Source organism: Peromyscus eremicus, chromosome 19 (assembly GCF_949786415.1).
Source record: "Peromyscus eremicus chromosome 19, PerEre_H2_v1, whole genome shotgun sequence".
Taxonomy (NCBI): domain Eukaryota; kingdom Metazoa; phylum Chordata; class Mammalia; order Rodentia; family Cricetidae; genus Peromyscus; species Peromyscus eremicus.
In genome coordinates this window covers 26,774,014-26,787,112 of record NC_081435.1, presented here as the reverse complement: position 1 = coordinate 26,787,112, position 13,099 = coordinate 26,774,014, and the positions used below count along the sequence as shown (strand labels likewise).

Genomic DNA, 13,099 nt, shown 5'->3' with positions numbered 1-13,099 from the left:
ACTCAGTGCCTGAAGAATGTTAGGCAGTTCATCCAACACCCTGTATGATAAATTCCCTTATCACAGTTGGGGAAAAGGAAAACTATGCAGTCTTGGACCAGAGCTCAAGCTCAAACCAGACTCCAGTGTTGTGCCTATAGGAGAGTCACAGACACAGGGCAATAGCCACAACCATGGCAAGGAGGAAGAACACAAAGATCAAGGCCAAGACTACTACCAGGTAAAGCTGGAGCTTGTCGAGGGGTCAGAGGGGAATGGGTGAGCACTGAGGTCCAGAGATATCTCTTGCAAGCTGTCTACAAAGATTACACACAGTGTAACAGGGACTGAACAGGGTAGCTGACCTTCATTTTCTTATTAAAGTCAGAAATTGGTGATGGACTTCATCTTGTCACTCAAACTATGCCCAGTACAACTTCTCCCATGAGCAATTCTAGGTTATAGAGTCCCACAAGGCAGGAGAGCCAGGCATTGTGTTCAGAGCCCATGTCTATAACCACTACTTCGATGATCAGGTAACCAGACTTTCTGATGGGCAGTATTATGTAGAAGAGCCCAGGATTGTTGTGCCCCAGCACAGGGTACAGCCTATGTTGGATGCTGTCACTGAGGTGGCCCACCAGCATGCACATGCCCACCTTGACATTGGGGACTGGAGAATCCTGAATGTGGGACTTCAGTGTTAGCTTCAAAGAGTGTAGCTTCTTGTGATTGTACAAGCCCCACTTGGGGCTTATGGAATAATAACCTTAGCTCTAGGTCATTGGCCAAGATGGAGTAGGCTACATGGTCAATAGGCCCCAAATCAGGATGTGAAGGAATTACTTGCACCATGGAGGCTCTAGAAGGGGTTGTCCTCAGTTATATGGGCCATATATGAGGTTTTGTGGAAAATTGAGTGTTGACACTGATGTTTGAGATTTACAGAATGAAGTCTGTGCTGGAAGAATGGAACAGATTGTGTTTGTCCACTGTGATAATGACCCTATACTCTGGAGTCTGCTTCTGGTCGAAGGCTCCATTTGTTAACTACCTATATAGGTGTGTTGAATCTTGGACTTTTATAAGTGGAATTTTCCTTTTATTCAGAACAGGATTTCCCCATTATATTTTGCAACATACAGTGTGACTTCCACCATCATTTGCTTGTAGCCCAATTATGTAGCTCTTCATTCCTTCAAAGGCCAACTATCCATCAGTGGTGAGTTTCCCCCTTTACTGTTCACTTTGAATGTTGTCTAACTGTCTTATCAGCACTGATAAAGAAGCAAAGGATCTACTCACTGCTGCTCCCTTCTGGGGCAGCAGTCATCACTGTTGGTACCTAGGAGTTAGCACAGGGGTTCTCTGAGACACTGATCTTGCATAAGTCTGGGTTAAACATTGGGAGAATGTTATCCTTTTCATCTGCCATCATGCCCTGATCTGTGTGGTGGAACATTTGGGTGACCTGCCCCTGTCCACAGTGGTGAAGAGCAGGTAGTGGCCAGAATGTCCAACTCTGTTCAGGAACACTTCCTGTACAAGTAACACCTGCCATCTGGGTTCTCTTTTTGAAAAAAAGTGAAATGTGATCAGGGCTGAGGAAATGTGTGGTGGTTTGAATGAGAATGAACCCCACAGGCTCATGTATGAATGCTTGGGAAGTTGGTAGAATTGTTTGGAAAGGATTAGGAGGTGTAGCCTTATTGGAGGAGGTGTGGTCTTATTGGAGAAGGTGTGGCCTTGCTGGAGGTGAGTGCTGTGGAATAATCCTTTTATACACTGTAAAGATTTGTCACTCAAATTGGTTTAATAGAATGCTTGGCCAGTAGCCAGGCAGGAAGTATAGGCAGGGTGACCAAACTAAGAATGATGGGAAGAGGAAGGGTGGAGTCAGAAGTCACCAGCCAGACACAGAGGAAGCAAGATGAGAATGTTGTACTGAGAAAAGGAACCAAGCCACTTGGCTAAACATAAATAAGAATTATGGGTTAATTTAAGTGTAAGAGCTAGTTAGTAATAAGCCTGAGCTATCAGCTGAGCATTTATAATTAATATAAGCCTCTGTGTGGTAACTTGAGAAGCAGCTGCTGGGTATTTGGTAACAGGCAGGAAGGAGAGAAATGTATGCCTACAGGTGTGGCCTTGTTGGAGGAGGTGTGTCACTGGAGATGGGCTTCAAGGTCTCAAAAGTCCATGCCATTCTCAGTTAGCTCTCTCTCTGCCTCATAGTTGTTATTTCAACATGTAAATTCTCAGCTATTACACCAGCACCATGCTGGCCTGCCAGCCTGCTGGCCTGCTGCTGTGCTCCTCACCATCATGGTCATGGACTCACCCTCTGAAACTATAAAACCCCAATAAACTCTTGCCTCTATAAGTTGTCTTGGTCATGGAGTATCTTCATAGCAATAGAAAGGTAACTAAGACAGGCAGAACTATCACAACAGACTGACCCCAATATCAGTATCTTGCAAGGGTTCTGGGACAAAGGTAGGCCCAGGTAGCTCCAATTTGATAATTTCCAGCTCAGTGTTACTTCTGCTAATGGCACTTGGTTTTTGTTAATATCCTTGATCAGCCCACTTATATGATAAAAGTTTAACAGCTTCCTACCAATCATTTTGAATTCAATATACAGGTTGACTTCTGGCCATAAGTCTGCTCATTATATAGTTCAGGCTGACCTGGAACTAGAACCTGATATAGTCTCAAGTTGGCCTAGAATTTGCCATCCTACTCTTGCCTCAGCCTTCTCAGTGCTAAGATTACAGGCATGTATAAAATATTATCTTTCTCATCTTCCTCCCAAAAAGTAAGCAAAAAGATTGATAGTTTTTAAAAATAAAACTGTATAGTAAGAAGTAAGAGATTATCTTTTCCTGTTTCCAAGTACTTACATTTAATTAAGCAAGTATGATTTAAAATGAATTTACCAGAACTTGAGGGTAAGACCATACTGCTGAAGATGTCACATACTTGAGTTGTAGGAGATGACAAAATCAAGCTGGTACCCACCTGGAAGCTTCATCCCTACTGGCTAGTTGTCAGATGGAAGTGCTGGAAGGTTCTATGCACACTACCAAGGGAGAAAAGTCATCAACAGCCTTTGCCAGCTATGAACCCTGTAAGCTAAAATAACAACTTGCCTGGCAAGAGAATATCACTGATGCAGTAGTGGCATGAATGTTATGGGAGTAACCAACCACTTCCTGGTTGAATTTAAAGCCTGCTCACAAGGAAGAACTCATTTTCGGTACCACTAACTAAGCCAAAACTCTATGACTGGCTAAAGTCATTTGTACTAACAGGAAATAGTAATTTATGAGCCCTTAACTATTTATCTTTAAACTCATATATTAGTGCCTCTCTCGGTCTTCATCAGAGAAGCTTCTTTTTGTAGTAGATAGTGAATAACACAGTCACCCATAATGGTTAACAAGCAGAGAATAAGAGACTGTGGAGAGTTCAGCTATAAATGGAACGTCTACACTTCATCCCCTCCCTCCAAAGTTCAGAGGCCACCACAGAAGAGGATATAGAAAGAATGTAATAGATGCAGTAGATATCTGTAACAAAACAGTATTTGTGGGGCATGATAGTCATGAGACACATGAACTCACAGCAGCTGAACAGCACGCACAAGACCTGCACAAGATCAAGCCAACCAAAATACTGTCATGGATGAGGAGGAGCTCAAGAAGTCTCATTCTTATCTGACTCCCGAGTTTTTATTAATAATAGAATAATTTAGATAAATGCTTTGACTGATGGTTCCTGGGGGAAAGAGAATTTTTTTTGGGGATGTGGTTTCTGAGATGCTACCCATTCTCCAGTAGATTACTCTGTATACACATACATTACAGGCAGTACTAAATGGACTCTGTGGAGCTATTTTAAAAAAGATCACATAAAGTTATGAGGGAAAAGTGGGAGTGATTAGAAGAGGAATTGGAAGGAGAAGAATGGGGGTTTTGATCAAAACTCATATGTATGTATGAATTCTCATGCAATAAAAAATAATTCACAAATAGTATTGTTCATCACCTCATTACAATTGTTCTCAATGGTGTTTTTACCAAGTAGATTATCAATGGTAAATTGTCTGAACTTGGGAGGTGAGATATGAATCCTTATAACTGAATATATGAAAGAAAGATATTAATGTTGATTTTTCCTTGGTCCCCAGTTTAGCATATAATCACTAAAACACTTAAACAGAGTCTAGCACATAATTCTGACTGTTTTGGAACTCATTGTGTAGATGAGGCCTTGAACTCACAGAGATCTGCCTGCCTCTGTTTCCTAAGTACAGGGATTAAAGGTGTGCACCATAAGGCCCAGATCATATAAGCATTTTTTTTTTGTTTTTTCGAGACAGGGTTTCTCTGTGTAGCTTTGCACCTTTCCTGGGACTCACTTGGTAGCCCAGGCTGGCCTCGAACTCACAGAGATCCGCCTGCCTCTGCCTCCCGAGTGCTGGGATTAAAGGCATGCGCCACCACCGCCCGGCCATACAAGCATTTTTAATGGACATTCTTTGATAGTCAATAAACATGCTGTTTCAATAGTCATGACATGTGTCTTACAGTTTTTTTCTGAGACAGGGTTTCTCTGTATATTCCTGGATGCCCTGGAACTCACTCTACAGACCAAGCTGATCTCAAACTCAGAGAGCTTCCTACCTCTGCCTCCAGAGTGCTGGAATTAAAAGTGTGCACTCCCCAGCTAGTGTCTTATAGTTTTAATTAAATTTCCAAACTAGAAAACCTACATGAATAAAAATATCTTTAACTTATGCAATATATTGCTATTTTAAAACTTGTCAGGTGTACAGCAACACAATCCCAGTTTATAACACAAAGCATTAGAGCATCTCAGATTGTTCATTATGCCCAGGATTCTAGACATTCACTGCCATTTTTGCCAGTATCATTATTATTTTGGTGGTGGTATGCAGAGGCTAGTGGTTGATGTCAGGTGTTGTCTTCTATCACTCTCTTATTTTTGAGACAGGGTCTTTCATCGAACCTAGTGCTCACTGACTGGCCAGTCTGACTGGACAGCAAGTCCCAGGGATCTCCCTGTCTCCATCACTCCTGCTTCCCCAGCATTGTGGTTATAGACACGTACCCAGTTTTTTTGTTTGTATATCAGTTCTGTGGATGGGTTCTTTTAAAATTATTTATTTTTATTTTATGTGTATAGGTGTATTATCTGCTTGTATGTGTACCAAGTGCATGCCTGGAACCTGTAAAAGCCAGAGGAGGGTGCCAGATGCCCTGAAACTGGAGTTATAGACAGCTGTGAGCTGCCAAATGGGTGCTGGGAACCCAACTGGGGCCCTCTGCAAGAGCACAAGTGCTCTTCACTGCTCAGCCATCTCCCCTGCCTCAACATCTGTACTTTCCAAACATTAAAATAAAATCACTGAAACAAGACTTTCAAAACATATGCATGCAAAGTGCCTTCCAACTACTGTGCGAGTACCTCATTCTTATGGGAAAGGGATCTTTCCTAACACACATGCAACTAATACTTAAAAGAATATAATGCATGCAGGGTACATATACTTACAGTGTAAGAACAAGCATTTTATAACGTAACATCTATTAGTTTATAGAGATTCAAAGGATGTTTCTCCATTGCACAAAGCTTATTTCAGGATGCACAACCAGGTATAAAATTTTCTTTAAAAGTAGTGGAAAGGGGGATAGGGAGATAAGCTCCGTCAAGGAAGTGCTTGATTTGCAAGTGTGAGGAGTTTGCTAAAAAACCGGCATGCTGGAAAGTGCTTGTAATTCCATTACTGGGGAGGTGGAGACGAGATATCTGGGGACTCCTGGACAGACAACCTAGCACACCTGGTGAGCTTCAGGCCAATGAGATACCCTGTCCCAATAATAAGGTGGATGGCACCTGAAGAACAACACCTGAAGTTGTCCTTGACCTCCACAAGCATTTGCACACACACACACACACACACACACACACACACACACACACACACACACACAGGAAAGGCATATTTCTGTGAAGACATCAATGACACCTTACATATGTTGGGATAATCTTTTTGTACACTGTATAAAGATGTGTCTGTTTAACCTCACCTGCCTAAGGCACCTTCTGATTGGTTTAATAAAGAGCTGAATGACCAATAGCTAGGCAGGAGAGGATAGGTGGGACTTCTGGAGAAAGATAGGGACTCAGTCAGAGGTGTGGGAAATTCACCAGCCAGATGCGGAGGAAGTCAAGCCACGTGGCAGAACATAGATTGATGTTTTAAGAGCTAGTTGGAAATGAGCCTAAGATACGGTCAAGCTTTCATAATTAATAAAAAGTCTCCATGTCATTATTTGGGAGCTGGTTGTCCAAAGAAAGGCCAGTAACATGCACAGATTCTCTTCTTAGTTTTCAAATGCATTAGTTCTTTAGCAAGTCTGCTGTTCATACTGTTATCAGTTCTATAACAGTTAATACTGTTATCAGAAGAATGTACATATGTAGATACCCTGAATATCCTTTAAATGTTTAAAAAATATCTATCAAGTGTTCCTGGGTTTTAAGTGTGTTAATAAACCTTTCATGAGTCTGAAATAACAACTCAGAATCCACCACTAATATCTATTTTAATTTTTAACATTTATTCCTAATTGAAGGGTCAGTTAGCAAAGGGTATATGAAAAAGTGCAGAAAATGAATTGAGTAGCTATTCCCTTACACGATCCATGCTCCTGCGACGGGAGACTCATAAACAAGAGTTTCTTTAAGAAAAGTCTATTAACCTAAAACAAGGTCATCCCTAAGAAATGAATTTTAAAATGTAAAGCACTCTTAAGTCATCTTGACCTTCTTGAATACAATTCTGATACTCTTGTAACAAATCAGATTTGCGTTTACACATGGGTGCATGTAAACATTCTGAGAGATGTTGATTTTGATGAGAGAATTGGCAGAAACCAGCAGATGCCAGGGGCATGAATCATTCCTACTGGTTGAAAATAGCGCATATGACTCTTTGGAGACTTAACATATGTCACAGAATAGAACAGAATTCTAAGGTTACTTCTCACTGGTTTATTCTCCCAATGAAGACACATATGCAATAATTGCATGGGTTAGTTAACACAGACTCTTTTAATTTTAGAATATTGTGATTTCATCATAAATCTAATCTACACTTTCTTTCTTTCTTTCTTTCTTTCTTTCTTTCTTTCTTTCTTTCTTTCTTTCTTTCTTTCTTTTTCTTTCTTTGTTTTGAGATGAGGTTTCATTGTGTAGCCTTGGCTGTCCTGGAACTAGCTCTGTACACCAGGCTTGCCTCTAACTCACAGAGGTCTGCCTATCTCTGCCTCTCGAATGCTGGTATTAAACATGTGCTCCACCACCATCCAGCCTAATCTACATTTCTGGTAGGAATTGAGCTAATGTTTTCTTAGTGTCTACTGATTTGTTGAAGTACTGTAAATTCTTGTATACATGTATACTAAAATATAAAGCACATATAATATCCTCTACTGTCTTGTTACTGTTATATTGCTGTGAAGAGACACAATGACCAAGGCAACTCTTATAAAGGAAATCATTTTTTTTTGAGACAGTTTCTCTGTGTAGCCCTGGCTGTCCCTGGAACTCACAAAGTAGACCAGTCTGGCCTCAAACTCAGAGATCTACCTGCCTCTGCCTCCCAAGTGCTGGTATTAAAGGCATGTGCTATCACTGTCTGGCTAAAATGAAGCATTTAATTGGCGGTGCCTTGCTTACAGTTTTAGAATTTTAGACCATGATCATCATAGTAGAAAGTACACAGGTATAGTGCTGGAACAGTAGCTGAGAGCTTTACATCCTGATCCACAGGCAGAGAGAGAGAGAGAGAGAGAGAGAGAGAGAGAGAGAGAGAGAGAGAGAGAGAGAGAGAGAGAGAGAGAGCGCTTTGTGTGGGCTTTTGAAATCTCAAAGCCCACCCCCAGTGACAAACCTACTCCAACAAAGCCACACCTCTTATTCCTTCTCAAATAGTTCCATTCTTTGGTGATGAAGACTCAAATATGTGAACCTACGAGGGCCATTTTCATTCAAACCACCACCCCTACAAAACTTGCCCACTAATGGTGTGTAGACAAATATCCCAAAGGGAACAATACACATAAACAATTTGAACTAATACAACTCTTCTAGTAACAGAATAGTTACCCTTAAGCTAGCAACATTTTAAAGGGAAGTGATTATGTTTATGGATTTCCTTTAAGGTGCGTCTACTGTTATCAGCTAGATTTTCTAAAATGTCCACACACCGAGAAAAGATATTCAGCCCCAAATAGAATTTGAAAAAGTATCCATTACTGGACAAAACTGAGTTAAACTCCAATACTGCAAATGATGATCCACTATATAACTGTCTGATTTTGACTCTACCAGAAAAATGAGTGAGAAGACAAGTGAAGAAAATGCTCTGGTTCTTAGTGAAAGAGGAAACTGACCTGAACAGCTCCAGGCTCTCCCTTGTTTTCGTCAATATTATCCGGTATCAGGAGAGGCTCACTCTTTTCACAGCTCTCTTCACTAATGAGCCTGTCGGCATAATTGGGCTGGGGGAAGATCAGGTGGCTGTTTTTGGAGTCTGTAGTGAGGGAGATTTCATGGGAATAGGTCTGTAGGTAAGCCTGTACCCCATCCATGCCCACAAAATGAGAGGCGGGCATGTTGGCCAATCTGCCTGTGGAAGTCTGAAGCAGGCGTGACATGTGCCAGTGCCTAAGCCTGAGGGCCAACAGCACAGTAACAAATCCTAGGAAGACACAGGACACCACTGCCACTGATATCACCAGGTAGAGTGTGAGGTCTGAGTCCTGGGGCTCTGTAGGAGTGTTGCTGCTGCCTAAGTCAGTCAGTACATCCGGGATGCTATCCCCTACAGCGATAGTAAGGGTGACGGTGGCTGAGAGAGGGGGCTGGCCATGGTCCTGGACAGCCACCACCAGGCTCTGCTTGAGGGCGTCTCTATCCGATAGGGTCCTTGCCGTGCACACCTCCCCTGTGTGAAGGCCAATGGAGAAGAGCCCTGGCTCACTGGCTTTGAGCAGGCGGTAGGACAGCCAGGCATTCTGTCCTGAGTCTCTGTCCACTGCCACTACTTTGGTTACCAAGTATCCAGGCTCTGCAGAGCGGGGAGCCAGTTCCACACCAGTGGAACCATCAGTAGGAATAGCTGGGTATAGGATCTCAGGAACATTGTCATTCTGGTCCAGCACAAACAAGCTCAGGGACACATTGCTGCTGAGTGGAGGGTTCCCACTGTCCTTAGCTGTCACCAGTAGCTGCAGGTCTCTCAGGTGCTCATAGTCAAAGGACTGCAAGGCATACAGGACACCAGTGTCAGAGTTAATGGAGACGTAGGAGGACACGGGAGCTTCCTGAAATGTATATTCAGCTAGGGAGTAAGTGACCCGGGCGTTATCACCACTGTCAGCATCATAGGCAGTCACTGAAAAAATGGAGACACCTCTGGGGTTATTTTCTGAGATGGAAGTGGAATAGGAGGAACGAGAGAAGGTGGGTGGGTTGTCATTTATGTCTGCCACTCTCAGAGAGATGTGGTTTTCTGTAGACAGGGGAGGCGTTCCATGGTCAATGACGGTTACCGTGATGTTATAATCCGAAGTCTCTTCTCTATCCAGAGCTCTTGTTGTTAATAGGTGATAGTAATTATCAACTGACTTTTCCAGTTTGAAGGGCAAGTTCTTGGGAATAGAACACGAAATCTCTCCATTCTCCCCAGAATCAGCGTCGTGTACGCTAAAGAGTGCAATTATGGTTCCGGGTAGACAGTCTTCAGAAACGGAACTGGTGAGGGAGGTGAGTATCACTTCTGGGGCATTGTCATTCACGTCCTGGACTGTGACCAACACCTTAGCGCTGGCAAGAAGAGCGCCTCCGTCTTGGGCTACCACCTCCATGAGATAGAATCTGGATTCTTCATAGTCCAGAGATTGAATAGTTGATATTTCCCCCAGATTAGAATCAAGTTGGAAAGTCTCGGAAATTTTGTCTTCTTCGTTGCGAAAAGAGAAGGTCAGTTTCGCGTTGATTCCCTCGTCGGCATCCGTGGCGGTGAGTGTGAGGAGTCGAGCACCCACAGGTGTGTTCTCTGGAACACTCACTCTATATTCGCTTTGAGTGAACAGGGGTGCGTTATCGTTTGCGTCGAGGACGGTCACGCTGATGTGGACAGTGCTAGAATGTACTGGGTTTCCGCCGTCCAACGCTGTGAGGACCAGGTCGTGAGCAGACTCTTTCTCACGGTCCAGGGGCTGTTCCAACACCAGCTCTGGATGCTTTTGCCCATCAGATCCGCTCTTCACATCCAGAGAGAAGTGCGGGTTGGAGCTGAGCTGGTAACCCTGGAGAGAATTCACACCCACATCCCCATCTCTCGCGAAGGGGAGCACCAACCGTGTTCCTGCAGCCGCGTTTTCATTAACTTTTACTTTTAACTCCTCATCGCGGAACCGGGGGAAGTTATCATTAATATCAAGGATTTCCACTTCTACTCCATAAATTTTCATCTTATTCTCAACCAAGACGTTAAAGCTGACGAGACAGGGCGCGCTCTGGGCGCACAGCTCCTCCCGGTCTATCCTTCCTGCAGTGACCAAGCTGCCACCTCGCGGGCTCAGCGAGAAAAGCTGCGACCTACCTCTGGAGACGATGCGGACCCCGCGCTCCGCCAGCTCGCGGGGCTCCAGCCCCAGGTCCTTGGAGATGTTGCCCACGAAGGAGCCTTTGTCCAGCTCCTCCCGTACCGAGTAGCGGATCTGCCCCTTTCCTGGCACGCACAGCGTCCCTAGCAGCATGAAGAACTTCAGCAGGTCGCTGCAGCTCCAGCGCCTTGGTGGATCCGCCATTGTCTTTTCTTCCTTCCCTTTCCTTTTAGTCCTGGTTTACCTGCTGGCTCCTTGTTTTTCTAAAGCTGACGAGAGCAGGAGTTGAGATGGGTTGCTTTCCCCAGTAGCTTGTCTGGTCTCTGTTTAGTGCGGAGGAAGCTGGGAACTGGTCGCGTCTATGACGGCTTCTTTCCCAGTCTGGTGAACAGCGACGCTCAGAGTCCTAACCAGTTACTACACCATTTCCATTTTTAGTCCTCCTTGGTTCAGTTATGATTTTCATTTCCAAGGTTTTTGCTGTGTATTTAATATATTATTGTGTAGCAGTGTTTATATTTAATTAAGTTTTAATTCTGACAATAAACCCTCCACAACCTAAGATCAATATAATTAGTTTTATTTTACTTCTCCAGAAAAGTTTGATTTTATGTACCACTGAGTCCTTATGTCTTACCCACATTGAATCTGTTTAACCAAGAAATTGAAATTCTTACCTTTGTTGATGTCAAGGCTTCATTTTTTAAAATCAGGATAGGTTTGTGAAAATCTGCCTAATAGTACCTTACTGGTACTATTAGGAAACAAACCCAGCTCTCAATGTGTCTTTGCAGAATGGCCCCTATTTGCTGTCACATGCAGAAAAATAGACAGTGTACTTGTGAAGTTGTTGAGAAAGTCTCCAAATTTCCAAACTAAGGCTATAAGAGCTTCACTGTCTCAAGACAGTTGGGTTACCTGCATTACTTATGTCTTCCCACTACTATATTCACAATACTTGTAGACATTTCACTGTGACAAGATCTTGGTAGCAGCCAGTATAGTGATCATGAGAGATGGGGCTTCATTTAGCTCTCATGGAGGGAAACATAGGTATCTAGTTAGCAGTAGCCAGTGGCTCATTTGTTTTAAGGCAGATTTTTAATGTCATCACTCTTAAGAATAACAGATGAAAAGAAAAATCATGGCAGAAAATGAGAGACAGTTCAGAGAGCCCCTCCTGTGACAGGGGCTGATGATTAACTCATCAACAGGAAAAGATTTTGCTTGATACCTGTAATTTTTTTTTATTTGTTACTCGAGAGGGTTGATACCTACAATTTTACAATCTAGGGCTTGAGATATGGTTCAGTTGGTAGAGTGCTTGCTGTGAAGGTAAGAGACCCCACATTTGATCCTTAGTAACATCAATAAGTAAATACATGAATAAATGAGCAAACAATCCAAACCATACCATTTCAGATCTTTTTGTAGAAGTTGACATATAAAAAGCCGGGCAGTGGTGGGGGTGCATGCCTTTAATCCCAGCACTCGGGAGGCAGAAGCAGGTGGATCTCTGTGAGTTCGAGGCCAGCCTGGTCTACAGAGCAAGATCCAGGAAAGGAGCAAAGCTACACAGAGAAACCCCGTCTCGAAAAACCAAAAAAAAAAAAAAAAAAAAAAAAAAAAGAAAGAAAGAAAGAAAGAAAGAAATCGACATAAGGACAGGTTGCAAACTTTTCCTCAGTGTGCATTTTTTTCTTAAGAGCAAGTTATTCATGAAGATATTAACAGAATTAACACTTCCTAATGAACACTTCAGGCTCCATACTTTGCCCATCCTTTACAAAGAAACCTGGGACAGCTGGAAAGATGGCTTAGCAGTTAAGGACACTGGCTGCTCTTCCAGAGAACCTGGGTTTGATTCCCCGCACCCACACGTTGGTTCACAACCATCTGCAACTCCAGTTCCAGGGGATCCAGGATTCTTCTAGCCTCTGTGCGTACCAGGTGCACAGACGTACATGCAGGCAAAACACTCATACACATAAAATAAAAGCAAAAATTAGAAAAAGCTTCCAGGAATCCCCAAGACAATTTGCTTGTAAGACACTCACAATGTTTGCCAACAAGTCAGTTGAACAGTACCCTACCCACCATGCTTTGTTGATAACAAGTCACCACCCTGGGTGATGTGTTTCTTTCATATTCAGTTTTCACAAACTAGTAAGATGAGGACCATGTTTACTCTGAATCACTACAAATCTAAGAGGAAGCAGAACCAAAATTTGAGTATTAGAGATCTGACATGAAAAGAACCTCTCAGATTTCCAATAGTGATGAGCTTTGCGGGGTGGAGAGGAATGTAGAGGCGAAGAAAAAGATGTATCGCACGCTGTGAACACTTGTAATTACAGGCAAGTAAACTGCACATCCAAGGTAGAAACCCTTCTGTAAGCTGTGATTTGGATAAG

The 13,099-nt window shown here is 43.0% G+C and overlaps 2 protein-coding genes across 2 annotated transcripts in view; both read right to left on the bottom strand.

Annotated features, from left to right (window-relative positions):
• LOC131896005 (protocadherin gamma-C5) overlaps window positions 1–13,099 on the bottom strand; it is a 161,485-nt gene that overhangs the window by 145,574 nt on the left and 2,812 nt on the right. The window lies entirely within an intron of this gene.
• On the bottom strand, window positions 8,078–11,164 carry LOC131896012 (protocadherin gamma-A5-like). Its single transcript, XM_059246580.1, has one exon. It carries the CDS (start codon window positions 10,887–10,889, stop codon window positions 8,445–8,447), a length of 2,445 nt encoding a protein of 814 aa, XP_059102563.1. The 5' UTR covers window positions 10,890–11,164; the 3' UTR covers window positions 8,078–8,444.